At 41.7% G+C, this 18,498-nt stretch overlaps 1 protein-coding gene across 3 annotated transcripts in view; it reads right to left on the bottom strand.

Moving 5' to 3' along the window:
* The window catches only part of CRYBG1 (crystallin beta-gamma domain containing 1), a 98,424-nt gene that overhangs the window by 29,425 nt on the left and 50,501 nt on the right, over positions 1-18,498 (bottom strand). For 2 of the 3 annotated variants that reach the window (XM_048299176.1, XM_048299177.1), the window contains 7 exons: positions 13,565-15,054; positions 5,670-7,122; positions 5,419-5,595; positions 2,926-2,973; positions 2,699-2,817; positions 1,208-1,370; positions 118-257 (listed from right to left, as the gene is read on the bottom strand). In XM_048299176.1, the coding sequence (XP_048155133.1) occupies positions 118-257; positions 1,208-1,370; positions 2,699-2,817; positions 2,926-2,973; positions 5,419-5,595; positions 5,670-7,122; positions 13,565-15,054 (3,590 nt within the window). Of the gene's footprint in view, positions 1-117; positions 258-1,207; positions 1,371-2,698; positions 2,818-2,925; positions 2,974-5,418; positions 5,596-5,669; positions 7,123-13,564; positions 15,055-16,263; positions 16,347-18,498 lie in introns of those variants that run through there. The other variant, XM_048299178.1, reaches the window with a different exon arrangement.

Here is an 18,498-nt window from a genome sequence, read left to right as displayed (position 1 = left end):
TCCAAAATATAGGACTAGAATAAATACAGCCCGCTCGCAAGTCTGACAGGTGTAATCAAGGGTTTGAACCAAATTCTTTTCATTGCACTACACATTCATACAGAGCTACATACTTACATGCCCCAATGTACTTTAATAGAACAAGTCTTCTGAGTGGTTCCAAACACCCCTGTTTCTTCAGTGTCATCAAAAAAGGAAGTCACGATTCCTAACCCTTCAGGCTCTGTATACAAATCAATTTGGCAAACCCTGTAATCCTGAAAAATGAAGATTGCCATAATCACTTGATCTGTGCTGTGAGTTCTGTAATTACTGTGCATAACTAAATCAGTTTTGAAACACCTGTTTATTTTAAATTGTTTCCCCCTTTGTCAATTACTACTGCTATTAGATGCCTATAATAAAAGTATAGCTAAGCCAGTTTGCCTGTCTCTGTTTGAGCCAAGACAGTCAGTCAATCTCTCTTCAGCATTTACACTGTTTACTTTCTGCCATCTAGGCAGGAATGCATCTTCTTTCATCAGTTAACATCTCCTCTAGCAAATTAAATCCTAAGATAACACCAAACAAGCCATCCTTGAAGAGAACTGCAACTTAAACAAGAACTGTAGTTACAAGCAATATATATTCCTCCTTTTTCTTTCCTAGTCAAATAACTTTATAGCTCGTGCTTGTTTTGGCAACCTGCAACTGTAACCGCTTAATGGTAGGTTAAAAGTGCATGTAGAAAGGCTGTTGCCCCATGTGTGAAACTCACTGGTAAGTTTGCCCATACCGGGCAAACCAAAGTTTGGTGTCTGACATTGAAGTTTGTATTGAGTGCAAATTTGGTTTGTATTGGAAAAAAAAGAAAAAGCTGTATTTCAAAAATACAGAATTATTGATGGTTTTCTGGGATGCTTTTCCTGAGACTGACCAGACTATAAACCATATGCTGCATGTAGCATTTTGGTGGCTATTCTAATAAAGCCCACCAAGTTTCGTTCCAATCCTATCCTTCTTGTTGATGTTACCACAATCCCCATTGCGCAAAAGCCCCCACATGCATTTTGTGATTAAACATGAAATTCAGCATGGAAGATTGTTTCATGCAATTGTAGCTCATGTTACACTTGTGTCCTAATAGACCAATCACACTCTGTATCAGTATAAAACATCACTACACATTAAGTTCCATGCAAGATTTTTTTTTACTTGTATTACTTGCCTTAACAACATGTCTTATTGAACCGATCACTGCAGGCTTTTGAGACTTGCAGTCACTTTGCTCTTCGGAAGTACCTGCACCCCAAATATCTGTGAGTTCCAACTCTCCTTCTTCCAATGGAATAGAAGGGCCTTCAAAATTTGGTTTCTCGTAGAGTATCCAGCTTAAAATAAATTTTAAAAATCTAATTTCTAATGGTGCTTTGTCAAGTGATTTGCAAAAATCTTGTTCCCACTTAAGACATTGTTTCATACACAGTGCTGTTTCCAGACCCTTCCCATTTCCCCAATACAGCTTATTTGCCCAACACTGCTGATGCAAGCCCTTTCCAACCTCTGTGATACCTTTAAAAGCAATTATAAAAACAAAGACGTCTACTGCTGAATCGTACTTTCACAAAAAACTCCTCCACCTTTTTAAATCGATAATTTGGGGCAGCAAGGACTACTGTCTCTGAAGACCAGACTTTGTATGAGATACTAATCATAACCAATGTGTGCATCAGAAAACAATGACACTGCAGACTGCTGCATCATGTATAAACAGACAAGTTGCTTGGATCCTGTGAACAACAGCCTGGAGTTCCACAGGAGCTGGCGTAGATGTGCCAGAGACTGCTCAGAAGACAAGGATAACTTCATTTTTAATGGCAGGTTGGAATATATAACTAAATAGGAACTTTATCCATCTGCAAATACAAACCCTTCACTCAAGCTCTCAATGGAAGGAGGAAAAAACCCTCTAGACCACGCTGGAAAAGACAACCTGGTTTACACAGATCAAAAGGTTTTCATTCCAGTTTTCTAAAGCTAAACAGCAATCAGTGTGCTTCCCAGTACCTCCTACTGCAGCTAGCCCTTGTGTCTGCAACCTACTATCAGATAATTACTTTTGAGAACCTGCTATTTGACTGCATTATAGCCTGGCCACAGCATAACTTGCCATGCTAGCCACACTACTAATGGCCCCTCTGCTGATGATGCTATGAAGAAAGTAGGAGATGAACTTGTTTTGAATTACTCTTGAGCAATATAGCTTTTAGAGAAAAATCCCTCCTTTTGTCAAGAAACAGTCAATTATCCCTATAGCATCATCTTATTCCTTTGGTCATGAAATTAATCATGTAAGACCTGGCTTTAAACTTGTTTGCTAGCCTTTTAGTCCAATCCAAATACCATCCAAGAATCCCTAATGACCAGAAGAGATGAAGGGCAAAATAGCTGGACAGAAATCTGTCATTTCATCCCCCACCTATGCCTGGTGAAATCTTGCATCCCTCCAGATGGTAACACTCACTCAACTGGTCAGTAAAATAGGTTTTTCAGCTCAGAACTTCCTGTTGCAGAGGTAAAATGCTGTATTTCTTGCTCACAGCATGTTACATTACCATTTACAAGGCAGATTTACTGTGAATTACTTGCCAGTTCTGTTTCAAAACATTTTTGGATAGAGTAAAAATCTTTGTATAAAGAGTAAAAATTGATCTCTTACCATCCTCTGATGACTTTAACTAAAATTGTGGGTGACAGAACCCAAGAACTGCAATCTGGAACATCATGAAAAACTTCAATGCCAGCTTTTTGATAATCTGAGTCACAGTATATCACCAGCTGTGTTAAAAAAAAACAAAACAGAAAAACACACCAGCAACATATAGTTCTATCTTCCTAGGCTTTACATACAGAAAGGAACAGTAAAACCATTAAAACTGATCTTACCTTGCCAGGTCTGGGATTGATTTTACTTTGTCCATTTCTTGGAAGTGTCTAATAGACAGTGAGGAGAGAAAAATCACAAAAAAACCCCACAAAATCAAAAATTTTCAATAATTATACTCAGCTATAAAAAAAGGTCTAGTAGAACAAAATAAAAACTACTCTGAATAGTAAAAGCTGGTAACCTTTCAACTATACCTACTTACCGCTTCCATCTCTACTTCCTCTTGCAGAGCACCTTGCCATAAATGTATAAATTTATATGCTTTTTCAACCTCTGAATTATCATCTCACTGAAGTCAACTAACTTCAGATTTGAAGCCCTTTAAAATCCTCCGGATCAGATTTCTATATACTCTAGGAGTTCAATACCAAGAGACTACTTTAAAAATTGGCATTGATAAATGCCAAGCTGTACAATGATAAAGATGAATTTAAATGTCTAAAAGTGTCAAGCCATAAAACATGAAGTATTTTGAAGGAATAGATCATAAGGCTGAGGGGGCATGATGGCACATACATGTATGAGCTAACTAGCATAATCAGTTTTGTGATGAACACCTTGTAACAGGTTTCCTCAAAGAGCGTGAGACTGTGCACTAAGCAACAAACTAAAAATATTCAGAACAAATAAAACACACTGAGGTGTACAAAAATCTAAAACAATGTTGAAGTCAGCAGTAAATTATATGATATAGAATATTTGGGAAACTTGTGGTTGCATCACGTCATCTTCAAACAAATAAAGGTAGCATCGAAATTAGGTGTTTGGTTTCCTAGCAAGGACAGGAGTGCTCATTCTGGGACAGGGTCCTGCTCTTCTAGGAATTATTCACACAAACAAAAAGACCAAAGCAGATCCTGCCCCTAAATAGGCAACCAGCAATATGTGCAAGGAATTAACGAGAACATAGTAGTTACCATGCAGAGCAGGCAGTGGTCGTAAGACAGAGTTCTTAACCACCACCAGGTTTTTGTAGGCATCATCGAGACAGGTTGAAGCATGACTGGTTTTTTAGCCTGCGCTTCAATTCCAGTTCAAACTTGTTCTGTGTTTTGAGGAATGCCAAAGTCATTGTTTTGGACTACCCTTACTCTTTCCTTCACATTGCCCAGTAGCCATTGCATCACCACTTTCTTAGTCAGTGGAAGATGCACAGTAAGTACGCCTCATAGAAACATTTTTGATTCCCAACTTGAGCAAGATAATTCAGTCAGCAACAGTGCCACACTGCCACAGAAGTCCAGAAACCCTTTGAAGCCTAAAGGGATTCTCTCAAGTGCAGTCTTAGGTATGTACACACTCCTCTGCTATAACAGGCCTCCACACTCTACTGCAAAACTGAAACCACTCAAGAACAACAGTTTAAATAGCAAAATCCAAACTAAAACAGTACTAGACATTTAGCTTTAAATTCAAGTTTTAAATCCAAGCAGGACTGTCAGAGTAAGAAAGCCTGTTTAACTGGCAACATAAACCTACACTACTGTAAATTTTCATCTCCACACTAATTAAGAAAATTTCCCGTAATAACCTACGTTCTCAAAACTGCAAGGTACCATGGATGGTTGCCTCCTGCAAGGTGATGAAGAAAGGGGCTATTTCTACTACCTCACTCCTTTTAGTAGAACTGTTACAGCAGATAACCATTAGCTTTGGAAAGTATTTCTCCAACTTCTTACATGCTGCGTCAATTCCACAGGTCACATTCATGTGGCTATTAAACTTTGGAAAATGTATTTCTTCCCATGGTTCTTAGATCTCCTGATTATAGTTTTCCTCTCAGGTCACAATAAGGGCTTACATCAACAGAAATAGCAAATACTACAGGGCATTTGTTCATCATTTTAAAAACAGAAATTACAAATATATTCCACATTAAAGTTGCTTTGAAGGGAAAACATAGGTCTGTCTTCAGTCATGAGGAGCAGATGCTTGTAATCAGAGCAAGGGACAGCCCTCTGCTGTAACAGCACTTTCAATAATGCCTACTATCCAGTTCTTAAATTATTCTTAAAGAATATATATTTTTCTGCCAAATGCATGGGAATACAACAGAAGGCTAAAATGAAAAATTTGCTCTGTTACTTATTTAACAGTACAATGGCTGAATGTCTTGTTGGAAGAGAATACAGATTACTGTCAACAGAAGATTTCTGAAGTTCACAGAAAGCATTCTAGTAATTTGCAATAAAAAATTAAAGTTAGCGTAAGATTTGTTTCAATATAATACAAAATCAAGTATGAAGACATATTCAGACATATGCTTTTCATTCATATTTGCAAAAAGTCTCAAAATAAATACCCCTTAGTCATGTTGATAGATGCCATCTCATTTTCAGATAAAACTGGTACCATACCTAAGTTCACCTCAATGTATTTGTAAACTATATGTATCCCAAAGAGGGGAAAAAAACCAATGCATGCACATTGCCTTTCGAAAACATAAAAGCTGGATAACTTTGCAGGCAGCTTTTAAAAAACACAATACTTACATCCACATCTAATAAACCAGGGGGGACATTTGATTCATATCTGCTTGTCCCTAACCAGCTGGAAAAACTTTTTTCAGGGTTGCCGTAGTTGGGCATTTGTAAACTTAGCTCTTTTTTTGCACTATCTGCTTGCAGGAACTTCTCCACAAAACTTGGAAACTTCATATCTGAAAGAGACTGAATTGCAAAATCAAAATTAACAGTCATTCAGCAGCAGACAAACGTTTCATTTCCTGAATGATCTTTATTACCTCAGATTTTTGAGGCATGATGAATGGCCCAGAAGCATCCTGTTGTAAAGGAAGCATCCCTGAGGAGTCAGTTGCAAAAGTTGTTGTGTTATTTACTGAAGTGACAGAAGGACTGTAAAACTTTTCTTTAGAAGACAGCAAGCTTGAGAAGAGGGAGCTTTTTTCAAGCCGTGATCTCTTAACTTCACCATCTGTACAATCAGTGTTCTCTTTTCCATTTATTTCTTGAGTAAAGGCAGGTTCCTCTCTACATGACTGAAGAGACTTGAATATGATACTTTGCTCTGTTGATGCACGCTTGGGCCTGACTCTGGCTATTGTTTCCAGGCTTTGCATTTTAATTTGTTGTGCTGGTAACAGATCCTGTGTTTTTTCCCTCCTCAGTCCCAAACCAAAAGTAAATACACTAGGATCAAATACTTTCTCTAAGTTATCTTCATGAATTGGAGGCATTGCAAAGTGGGGTGCTGGAGACTTTGGAAGCTTTGATCTCTTCTTTTTCTGGGGTAAGCAAACTGAGGTGTCTAAGTTTTTTATTGTTTCAGCAAACTTCTTCATGTCAGATGGGGAATCAAAAATGCTGTCATCTTCAGCAGATCCATTACAGGTTTTGCCTGGGCTCTTTTGTGTGTTGGTGTTGTGCTCTGATTCCAATATACTGTCTTGACTGCTGTCGTCATACTGCAGTGCTGCAAAATTCAAATCTCCTGGCTTTACCTTTTTATCTCCATTTTCCATCTTGTTAAATTCTGATCTGGAAACCTGATGAGATGGTAGAGGATATTTATCATTATTGCAAGGTGATAAAGCCTCTGTGTTTGGCAGCATCTTTTCTTCATTTCTGTGGAATTCTGAGCTTGTGTAATTTCTTTGGTAGAAAGGATCTTGAGCATTTTCACTTTTAACAGGTGAGTGCAAAGACAGTTTAAAAGGTGAACTTTCTTTCTTTGCTGTGGTTAATTCTGGTTCTGGTTGCTTCAGAGAGGCACTACTAGCATCACTTTTGCTGCTTTGGTTAAAAAGGGATATGGCAGCTTTTACTTTAAGTTCTGGTGTCTTCCCAATATCCTCATAGGGGGCAAAGCCTTCTTCATTTTTGCCTTTTAACTCTGCAGTGCTTTCTTTCTCCTGCGTGCCGTTCTCAAATAACTTCTGACGACTGCTTTGCTTATTTAAAATTTTATCAGGCTGTTCATTTTCCTTAGGTTGTTTTCCAAATTTCAGCTTTGCTCTGCCAACAAATGTGCTTGGTACAGTACTATTTTTTGAGGCAGGGATGTCAGTAGGCCTCTGGCTCTGGTTAGCACATTTGTTTTCAAACAAGGAAATTTTGTTGGCAATGTTGCTGTTAGTTTTATTAACTGGTTTTTCAAGAATATCCTGCTCACTTTCTAAGCTGTCTTGATTTGTAGGTGTTTTAAAATTCAGCTCTATGTTCTTCGGTTTGGCTGGACTACAGGAGGCAAAGTGACACAGAGTGACAGCTTTAATTCATCTTGAACAGGCTTGTAACAATTTTCAAAACAATAAAATAGAGCATTATAAACCATAGACTTAATTTGAATTTTGGTATCTCAAAAGGAATCAACTAAAAGAGGAGTAACTATATGGATGAAAAAAGATTAGACACTAAATAAGGAACAGATATTTCAAACATACTTAGTTCTTTAAGGTTAGTAAAACAAAAAACACAACAGCCTACAGCATCTGCAATTGAGGCAGAGAACACAAGTACTTATGACTGACAGAACATTAAAATTTAGTAGTGAATAGGGAGAATAAATTATAAACATGCAATTCCCTGCAGAGTTTAGAAAACAAATCCCAATTCATTAAGGTGATAATGAGTTGGTTAACATTTGCATATTCTCTCCAATGAGTTTTGAAGACATCTGCCCAGATTCTTTTTCTGCACCTACACTGCAGAAACAACCTTAAATTGAGTGAAAGAATTCTTCCACTCTCATTAGTGCTTGCAGAAAATGTCAGCTGTCCCCAAGCACTGCATCACCACCTTGGCTAAGCAAACACCACATGTGAGCACTCTTCCACTTCCTTCAGGTAAACTTAGCTAACAATTTAAATTGTGTAAACTAACCCTAATAATTTCACGAGAATTGAATTTGGAAACACAAAACTTCTCTGTCAGAGTGGACAGAGATGCATGTACAAGTACATAGCACACAGTGCTCCTGTGCTATGGCAGAAGGCTGCTGATGCGTAGCTGAGTGTTTCAAGCCTCCTTTCTTCTGAATACCTACAACCAGGAAAAATTATTTGTCCATGTAACTTGCTACTGCATACTGTACAGTATGGATGCCAAAGAGCAGGAGCAGAGGAAATTTCCAGCTGCTGAAGCATTTTGTGAAGTTTTCCTTTCTCATGCTTTAGCTGAGAAACAGTGAAAGACGGTTTTGTAAACTAACTCTCTATCTTGCACCTGCACGGTCTTGTTTTGGTTCACTGAAGAACATATTTTGAAATAGGTGTTGTAGCATTCAGCCAATCACTCTGGGAGGTGTATGGTCAAGCAGCCAATAATGTCATTTCTCTATTGCAAACCAAGTTATATAAACGAGGTGATAATTAATTAAATAATCCCATTTATCCTGGGCTTGAATTCCATGTCATGATTCTCACCGTCCCTGGGGACAACAGCAACAGTACAGTATGAACAGCTGTGAAGATGCAAGGCAGATGGCTTCAAAATTTATCAGTCAGATCTAAGGCGTGTCAAAGAGCCCACCATCACCTCAAAGACAGTCCTGTTCTCCAAAGAGGAATCTGGGGACACTCAGTGATAGGGGAACACTGCCCTATATGAAAACTGACAAAGGTGGGAGATAAAAAGAAAATAGCGTGCAGCAATCTCCAGAGTCCCAAATGTTCTACCAATCAATGGATGATTCCGGTATTCCAGTACTTTCTTCTTTTTTTACCTACACAAACTGTGTTCACTGAGTTCTCAGGCAGCTGTTTAGCTCAAGAAAGAGGTGTGAGATACAGGAACAACCCAAAAAGTGAGATCCTTTCCTGTCTTCCTCAAGCAATCCATCCCAAGTAAGAAATTAAACCCTACTAATGCAAGACTCCCCATTGTACAAGCTTTATTTCTTGGGAATACCACGAGGAACAAACTAACTGAAATAACAGAAGGAATCGAAAATAGTTACCTAAGAATCTATACAGAGAGCAACTGCTAAAAATCATAGACTTTTAAGAGGTTGGAATGGATCTTAAGAGATCATCTAGTCCCAGCTCCCCTGCCAGGGGCAGGGACACCTCCCACTAGACCAGGTTGCTCAAAGCCTTATCCAACCTGGCTTTGAACACTGCCAGGGCTGGGGCATCCACAACCTCCCCAGGCAACCTTTTGTAGTGTCTCACCACCCCTAAGTAAAAAGTTTCTTCCCTAATATCTAACCTAAACTTCCTGTCTCTCAGTTTTCACCCAGTACTCTTTGTCCTATCATTACAGTTCCTGGCAAAGAGTCCCTTTCCAGCTTCCCTGTAGACCCCTCCTTCAGATACTGCAAGGTTATGATGTCTCCACACAACCTTCTCTTCTCTGAGAAGCCCCAACTCCCTCAGCCTGTCTCCATAGGGAAGGTGCTGCAGTCCTCTTATCAACTTTGTGGCCTCCTCTGGGTTTGCTCCAACAGTTCCATTTCCTTCTTATCATCGTGTCTTTTCAGAGAAGACTTCCCAACAGTGCTCCCTGTAACTACCAGCCTACTCAAGCTGGTTCACAGCTGGAAGGCTCTTATGAAGAATGCATGATCAACAAAAGAGGAAATAGCAAACTTAAAAGCAACTGTCCATACTTCAGATGGGTCCTAATAAAACACGCTTGGAAAACTTACGGAAGAACAGAAAAACAAAATGTTCCTGAAAGAGGGGAGGTATGGAGGGAATTATCATACAGCATTAGATGAAATACATTGAGGCCCTACTTTTGATTTTAACTACATCTGGTTTTTCCTAAGCTTTTAAAAATTAAATTATTCTATGATTTTTCTCTTTGGAAAATGAACATAAGTTGCAAGGGACCTCTAAAGGTCAGCTAGTCCAACTTCCTATTCAAAACAGGGACAGCTTCAAAGTTAGATCAAGTTCCTGAAGGCTCTGCCTGACCAAGTTTTGAATCACTTCACGGATCAAGATTTCACAACCTTCCTAGTGAAGCATTGCAGCAGGGCAGCCACTGTTGCTGTGAATTTTTTTTGCCTTATATGCCAATAAAACTTCACTGTTACAACTTGCAGCTGTGGCTGTTGTCCCTTCACTCTACAGCTCAGGGACAAATGTGGCTCTGCCTTCTCTATAGGTAGTGAGAGATGACTGAGGTCTACCTGTATCTTTCTCTTCTCTCAGTTGAAGAAACCAAGCTGCTTCAGCTCCTCCCCATATGTGATCTGCTCCAGAGCTGTCACCTTCTTTAATGGCTCACCGCTAGACTCATTCCAATTTGGGAACATCTCTCTTGTACCAGAAGAGAGTTGGAAGGGGAAGAAGTGCTACAACTCAATATAGGGACCCAAATGCAGACTCACGAGCACCAAATACCTTGTCCTTTGACCTGCTGGCTATGCTCCTGCCTATGGAGCAACAGGCTGAGCCTTCACCTGCTACAATGCCCTACTGACACGTGTGAATTTCCTGCTCACCGGGACCCTTCATATCCTTTCCTGATCAGAAAAAAAGAATGTACCTATCCTCTTCTTTTACCTGTATTTTTAAGAGGTAATACTAATGGCCCAATTGTCTTAAATTCATTCCCATTCCACCCTTTTGTCAGCCTGTCACTTGTGCTACTACATGCATTTATTTCAACATAACAATACATATCTTCCCGATAAAATCCATGTCTCTTTGTATGCCCTGACACAAGCAAGTTTAATGGCTAGCAGTGATACTTACCAACCACACCTAAAACCTATTTTAAATGAAGAGCTAACCCCTCAAAGGTATAGTTTCAAGCTTTGCAAATTTATGCAGAAACAACCACTTCAACACTTTGTATTTTATATTCTGCAGTATTTCTGCGCAGCAGCAGCAGCCGCCAAACAGCTGAGACCAAAGAGCAAGAGAAAGCTCAGCCCCGCAGCTCTACTCACTACAGCTGGCCTCCTCTAACTAATCTTTTCATTACACCTTTTTCCACACTACAAAATACTGATTTTAAATACAGCCAAAAGATGCACTTTATTGCAAGAACTGAATTTCTAAGCTTGTTTAAAAGGAGATGTTGTTTGAGTATCCTTTAAGTACAAGTATCCTTTCATCTCATATGGGGAAAAAGCATTGAAAGATGGATTCACTTAACAGTACAAATGCTTTTCCTAACAAACAGTCCAATGTGGCTGATTCTTACTACCCATTCCTGATCTGCAACGCCAGGAACAAGCAGGCACAAGAGAAATACCAATGTCCTTCTCTTTGGCTACACCTTGCAGCTAAACTGAGAAGCAAGCAGTTAAACCTCTCCCAGTCATAAATGGAAGGTGAGTCATACGTCAAGCATGCAACTGGTGCCAAAAAACTCTGATGCCAAAATATCAGATTGAGGTGAGCAAAGAAAAATGGCATGTGAAAAGAGCAGAATAATTCAGCAAGTGGGCTTAAATGTAAAGGCAACTACAAAACCATGTCTGAACATAAAGTATGACAACTGAAGCCAAGTTTTCTACTAAGCACATCAAAGTAACTACTGCCTGAGGTTTTATTTGCCAATTAAGACTTACCATCAACCTCATTTTAGTCTCAAATCTGATAGGATTCCCTTTCAAAAGCTAGAAGCAAAGTATCCAGTGGCTTTCAAGTTATCCAGTACAGAGACATAAATGGAGAAAAGATAGAAAATGCTATCTTTATTTACAGGAAACCTGCATTTCTGGAGGTGACTGGAGAAACTGACCTGTTTTGAAATGGTTTCTAAAGAAATTTGATTCCCAGAATTGGCACAATGTCATTAGTAAGAGACACCATGCATTTTTAAGGGAGAACTACTTGTATTATACAAAATCCATCTTACAGGGGGCCGAGGAACCTGTAAGTGTGTATTTTTCAACGTGAAAGGAATTAATGTGAACTACCTAACAACAATTTTTTAACCTTTGAAAATGGGAAAGTTACCTTTTCAAAGCAATAACTAGAGAACAAAAACACACCATCTTCTAGTAATGGCACCAACTTTTCCTTTCCCATTTTACAGCACCTTAAACCACAGCCAGGTTTATAGTTCGTATGCTCTAATGAATGACTACAAATTATACCAGATCACCTGAGCATGTAACTCTGGCTAGAGAAAGAGTTTGGTGCTGTGCAATGGCAGCTTGAGATGCATCAGGAACCTTGCAGGCAACACAGCAGTCTACACCCAGGGCTAAAGTCCTGATAGCAGCAGATAAGGCCAAGACACAGTGTCACACACCTGACAAAATGGGATGAAATAGAACAGGCTGTTTATTCGTTAAAATTTGGTCTCTTTTAGAAAGGACACCTATCTGTTACTTTATGAGTACAGTAAAAGATAATTCATTGTACAGCAAGCCCAGGAGATACACCGAAAAATGAAATCCAGCTATGCAGGCACTTATAACTTCATCATCACTATAACAGAGAAAAAACATCATCACTATAACAGAGAAAAAACAATATGAAAGCTACCCTTTCTTTGAAGCTACGAAGATACAAACTCAGGAGTTTAAGATCTGCAATCTATACTGCCAGATGGCAAAGCATCACCAAGAACAAAAATGCCACAGTTTAACTTTCAATATTCGGCTTTTTAAATTTAAGTTACAAATTAACAGCTCAGATGTAGAGTGTTACAAATTGTGCAAAGGAAATTGCTCTGTGCTTCTCAGATGTGGGAAGCATAACTGGAAACAGAAATGTCTCTTAAACCATCACGTTGAACCTTCACACCTCTCTAAAACAATGACAATTATGAACACACGGTGTACCTCAGGTGGGCCTACAGGATTCGGTGTACCCCAACACCTGTACCTGAACATGCCAGAATGAGGAGTGCAATAGCACACAGCACACAGCTGTGACAACCAAACAACAGAAATGAATAACACAATAAAATCATTCCCTGTGGATGAGAATGCAGAAGAATCCAAGAAATCAATCACTGGCCTCATACTAGTGATAACAGCGAACTTTATAAATACAGCCAATTCTTTATAATCCTAAGGAAAGTTCGGATCACCTGTTTGACAGAGACAGTTTCTTCAAGTATAAAACCAAATACTGGAAACGAATATATGCATAATTCTGCAAATACCTGATGTTATTCACATGCATCAAAATTTAAATGATTCATCCTGCACATACTTAAGAAAGCAACCATATGTATTCAAATCTCTGGAGTGTGATCAATCATATAATTTGAACCATCAAGTTCTACATTGCATCCTACATTTCTTCATAAAATAATAGCAGAACTTAGGCTGTTTCATGGAAAACCTGAACACATTTCTTATTCAAAGATTTTCACATACAAAATATTCAACCACATTCTGATTTGGTTACAGAGCAAAAAATAACATTAAGGTCAACAATAGTTGAATTATTCTGATCCACAACAATGATGACTGAGCAGCTTTCATATATGTTAAGTTATTCCATATAATGGAATGGACAAAGACATTCCCTATCCGTTTAAAAAATGAAAAAATGAGTTTTTTTTCTAATACATGCAGACTACAGTGCTTGTTAAGTGGCAGCTTTAATTATGGTAACTTTTTTTTTTTTTTTAAGGCAGTTCTTAACTGAAAACAATTTAGGTTGATAACAGATACACAGCTAGTGTTTCTATAGATTCTATACCCAGACACAAGCAAAACTACAGCTACAAGGACAAGGTAAACTTGTTTGTTACTTACAGGCTAATCTTTGTTGTAACTGTTCTGGAAGCATCCAAACTCTTCAGCTTCGACGTGTCTAAATCAGAATTTGTCTGTCTCTCAGCTGACAGACACAGGTCTCCATTTTTAATCCCATCAGTATGCAAGAAAGCTCTTCCATCTGGACCATTACCATGCTTTACTACCTTGTTATCATTTCTGCCTTCAGCAAACACCAAGGCATTGTCTTCTGTCTTAGTAGCCAAAGAAGCTTTGGGAGACTCCAAACTGTCTTCCCCAAAAGCCACAGGTATAGCTCCCTTTTCCACTGAAGTTCTTTTTGTTACTGGGTTGGTCTCTGGCAATGCTAATGGTTGCCTTTTTGAAGAGTAATCTTTCACCTGACCCTTCAATCCAGTAGGGGAAATGGGTACAGAATCCGACTGATTCTTTTTATATGATCTTCTCCTTGCAGAAGTTGTGTTTGAGATCTGCTGCTTGCCCTTGTCAGCTTCAGCTTTAGATGCCCCTTTGTGAGCAGATCCAACTTTTAGGTCCTGATTATTACCTGAGGAAGAGGAATTTCTTTCAGGAGTCTGTTGAAGAGACCTCACTTTTCGTTCAGAGTTTATTATCTTGTCTGAAAACACCTCAGAATGGGCATCATCCTCAAAAACAGGTTCTTCTCTTGCCGTATTCTCAGCCTGGTTTCTCTCTCCATTTGGAATGTCACTAGATGACTGAGACTTTCTCCGTTTTCCAGATCTTTTACTAGCAGATTTTTTATCCATTGTGTCTGAATCACTACAATTTTCTTCTGATTTGAGAGTCACGGGTTCATTAAGGAGTTCGTCGGTTTTCCTTAGATAGATATCAACTGTTAACACTCTAGCAGAATATGCGTGTTCACTCGCTGCAGATTCCAACTCGTATGGCAAATCCTTTGGTTTTGCATGCCCAGGCTCCTCAGACACCCACGTGCTCACAAGCTGCTTGTGGCTTAAGATACTCTTTTCTAAGTCTTCACTAGACAAATTTCTCAAGCTCTGTATGAAATCTGGAGTTGTGGAATTACTTATATCTGTGATGGATTCTTTCTCCAGTCCCAGTGTTTCCACATTCAGGCTACTCTCACAGAAAGAGTTTTTAATGGTTTCACTGCTGCCGCTCCAATCTGCTGACCACTCACTGTCAGAAGAGACTCCCCTACTACTCCATTCTGAAATTGTATCGTGATACAGTGGTCTTACTTCCCCACTGAAAGTATATTCCTGTGCCTCGGAAAGGGCGCTTATGTTTCTCACTTGTTTCTGTACTTGAGGAGCTTCGTGTCCTTCTCTGAAGTGCCTACAGTATACTGGCTGCGCCCCGTGAGGAGAACCTGACCTCTCACCCTTATGATGCGAAGTGTGTTCTAGTGAACTTTTGACATTTTTCCTCCTCCCTGTACCAAACAAATTTCCAAGTCTTTCCAAAACAGGTTTTTTTTTATTTTCTTCTCTGGAAGGATCTGGAAGGTGTGAGGTGGACTACAAAAGGAAACAAACATTTGGTTAATGTCAAAATTGTTTCTGTAATATGTTTGTTTGTTTTAGCACCATCTATAAATTAAAAGGACACAGTGAATAGAAACAAAACAGTTTACTAAACAATACTAGCTCTCGAAAAAAAAGAACAAGAAAAACAAAACCCTTGCAAAACAATTACGATTCCACAATGCTTCTGTATGTTTTTACCTGCATTTGTTTACAAGCGTGCTCATCTTGCCTTATGATGGCAGCATTATATGTCCCAAATCTCAAACTTTTGCACAATTAATTAACATCACCCAAAACATTACAGAAAAGCATCGTGGTGCCTGCAAGACCGGGGACAAACTTCATGTCAACGTTTTCCTTATGAAAACAAGAGTGGGAAGTTTAACTTTCTCTGCATACTGGCTGAGTCAGTTTTCACACTTGTGCTGGTAGAGAATAGTTTCAAAGGTGTAAGTTGTCTTACCATTCATACATTTCTCAATAATGAAGTTCAGTAAATATTTGGCTTGTGTTTTGGGCTAAAATACCCAGAACTATAAAAGCCACTGCATCATTCAATGAGCGTTACTGGGTCAAATACTGCCCTGGATTACTCTTGGTGAAGTTCTGCCTTACAACTTCTAATTAACATGGTAAACAGGAAACACGCAACAGCATCGCCGAGTACACATGCATATTTGCATTTTAATACATTAGCCCTTTTTACATGCCGGTACGATGAATACTTGTTTTGAGACGTCTATTTCAAAACACCGCGAGTATTTTCTACTCCGGCGCACCAGACCCTCGAGGTGAGCGGGTTCCCTCGGCAGCACGGACCCTGCTTCGTCAGTTTCCAACTCGTTTCTTGCTGCAAACGCTCAGACCGCCTGTCAGTGCCCAGCGAATTGCCACTGCCCGGCGTCCCCCCAGCGCGGGCCGGCGCTGAAGCCCCGCGCCCTCCGCGCAGCCCCGCGGCCGCCGATCCCTTCCTCGCAGGTACGGCTGCGGAGAACCAGGCCCAGCACCACCTCACCGGAGGAGTCACGGACCCCGGTCCGCGCGTTACCAGAAGGGTGAAGACGCCCGAGGCTGCCACTATCCTCCCCCGTCCCAAAACGGGATAAGCAGGAGGAAGGTGCCGTGGCGGACTTCTATTCGCCGCCGGCCGCGCCGCATCCTCGCCTCGCCTCCCCATCCCGCCGAGCGCCCGACACTCACCGCCCGGTTCGGCTGGGTTCGGCGGCCCCTGCGCGAAGCCGCCCCACGCCGCTGCCCCGGCGCTGGCCGTCTGTGCGCTCCGCCTCGGCCCGCCCCCGCAGCCCGCCCCGAGCCGCCGCCCCGCCGCGGGCAGCGGCTCTACCTGGCCGGGCCGCCCCTCCCGGCCGCGGAGGGAAGGGCGGCGGCGGCGGCGCTGGACCGGCCCCCAGCGAGGGCCGCGGGGCAGCGGGAAGCGCGGGCGCCCCCGGCCACGGGCGAGGCCGTCGAGGGGGCGGCGGGGCGCGGGTGGGCGTCGCGCCCCGTACGTGCCCCAGCAGCCCGCGCTGCGGCTGCCGCCTTGTTATTGAGGGCAAAACGCCGCCCCGGGCAAAACCGACGCCCTTTGATGTTGAGGGAAAAGCACCGAGGGTTGGAGGCGGGCGGTTCGCTCCGCCGCCGCCCCGGCGAGCTGCAGTGCGGGCTGTCCGGCGTGAGCCGGCGCCCGAGCCGGGACAGGGGCAGCGGAGCGCGGGGGCGTGTGGAGCCGCCGTGACCCGGCCGCCCCCCCGACGCCGGCCCATCGGAGGTGCCCGGAGCAGGCGGGGCTCCCCCCGAGCCCCGGGAAGGTGTTGCCCGCACCGGCACCTCCCGGCCGCTGGGGCTGCCGTGGGACATCTGGGTTCAAAGCCCTGCGGAAAGATGAACCCGCATCTTCCACCTCGCCCCGGCGGGCGCGGCTGGTTGCTGTCTGTGCCTGCCCGCCCCGGGCAGGCCGCCCGCGGGCCGGGGACACGGCTGCAGGCGGTCGGGGCTCCGCCGCCTGCCCCCGGCCCCGGCCGGGCCGGCGTGAGAATGACTCCGCGGCCGAATGGTGCCGGCACTCTCCCCGGGCGCTCAATTAGTATTTAATGTTTAATGAATGCTCAACTAGTCCTCTTCTAATTAACGCTTAATTACTTATATGAAGTGGAACAGCTTCAACAGGAAGGACCACGCAAATCTCACTTCGGAGCGTCTAAGGGCCTAGCGCGGAGGCGGGAGAGACACCAGGTCAGCTCGCCTGCAGCTGGCCGGGGTGCCCGGCCTGCGGTGTGTCTGGCCCTCCGGCTATTGAAGAAAATAAGGACCTTTCTTATGGAGTCACTTCCTCCTCCAGCTGGAAAAGTGTTAAGTTAGTTATTTTTTCTTAAGCAACAGGCTACATAGTGTTGGCTTAGGAGAGCTGCACAGAACCTGCTTAATGCCAGTGAATGTGCAGCAGCAAGGCTTGCCCAAGCACACGAAAAACACTAAAAAACATGAAAAACACAGAAAGCCTAAATTGGGGAAGAGGTAGAGTTGACTTACCATACTGCAACCTAACAGAAATCCGTGGAACCCTTGTCTTTGCCTACCCTCTCTTAACCAATATCACTCATTCAACTGATAAGCAGCTGTACCACCAACCAAGTCCTGTGTCCTCACACAGTGATCTTCCACCAGTGGCCTTCAAATAGGCAAGTCTATGATCATAACTTTAAGCTAAGTTTTTGTATTGTTGGGGTTTAGGTTTTATTAGACAGTGAAATAATCTACAAATGAGAAAGCTGATGCCTGTGCTTTCCCCCTCCCTTTGATGACTTTTTTCTGCCAGTAGAACCAAAACAATTAATTAAAGAGCAACATTAAGGGCTGCATTGAGTTCATACAGCTCAGACAGGTAAAGTGCTTTAGTGATAACAAAGCCAACTATAAATTTCCCTATCAGATGCAACAATCATGAGTAATGCAGCCCAATTATCGATTTCTTGTTCTATGTATATATTGCCAGTACTAACTAATTATGGGGAAAGGATAAGATTACAATAATGACCGTTGCTAGATAAAATAAGCAAAAATACAAAATTTTTACACTTAATGGAAGCTAATAAAGTATGATACTGATTTCTCTTAAAATTCATTATAACTACAAGTGTGAGGAGGATGACTATATTGTTCATACTAAAAACTGTTGGAACACTACAACAGGGAAAATTTAACTTTATTGTGGTGTCAACCTGCACATTAATATTTGGATGGAATAGCTGTCAGTCTTCTAAAGTAGTTGGGAGTACATTGTCCACCTGACTGTCATTATTACACTTGTTGTCAAGTTTTGAATTTGCAAGATTACACTTGGAAGAATTAGTTATTTGAACTGGGGATCTGGATTTCTCTCTTCCCAGCCACTGATTTTCATAAAGTCCATGGGAACTTAATTATCTTTCAGACGTCTCC

The sequence above is a fragment of the Corvus hawaiiensis genome, chromosome 3 (assembly GCF_020740725.1).
Source record: "Corvus hawaiiensis isolate bCorHaw1 chromosome 3, bCorHaw1.pri.cur, whole genome shotgun sequence".
Taxonomy (NCBI): domain Eukaryota; kingdom Metazoa; phylum Chordata; class Aves; order Passeriformes; family Corvidae; genus Corvus; species Corvus hawaiiensis.
This window is presented reverse-complemented; position numbering and strand designations above follow the sequence as displayed.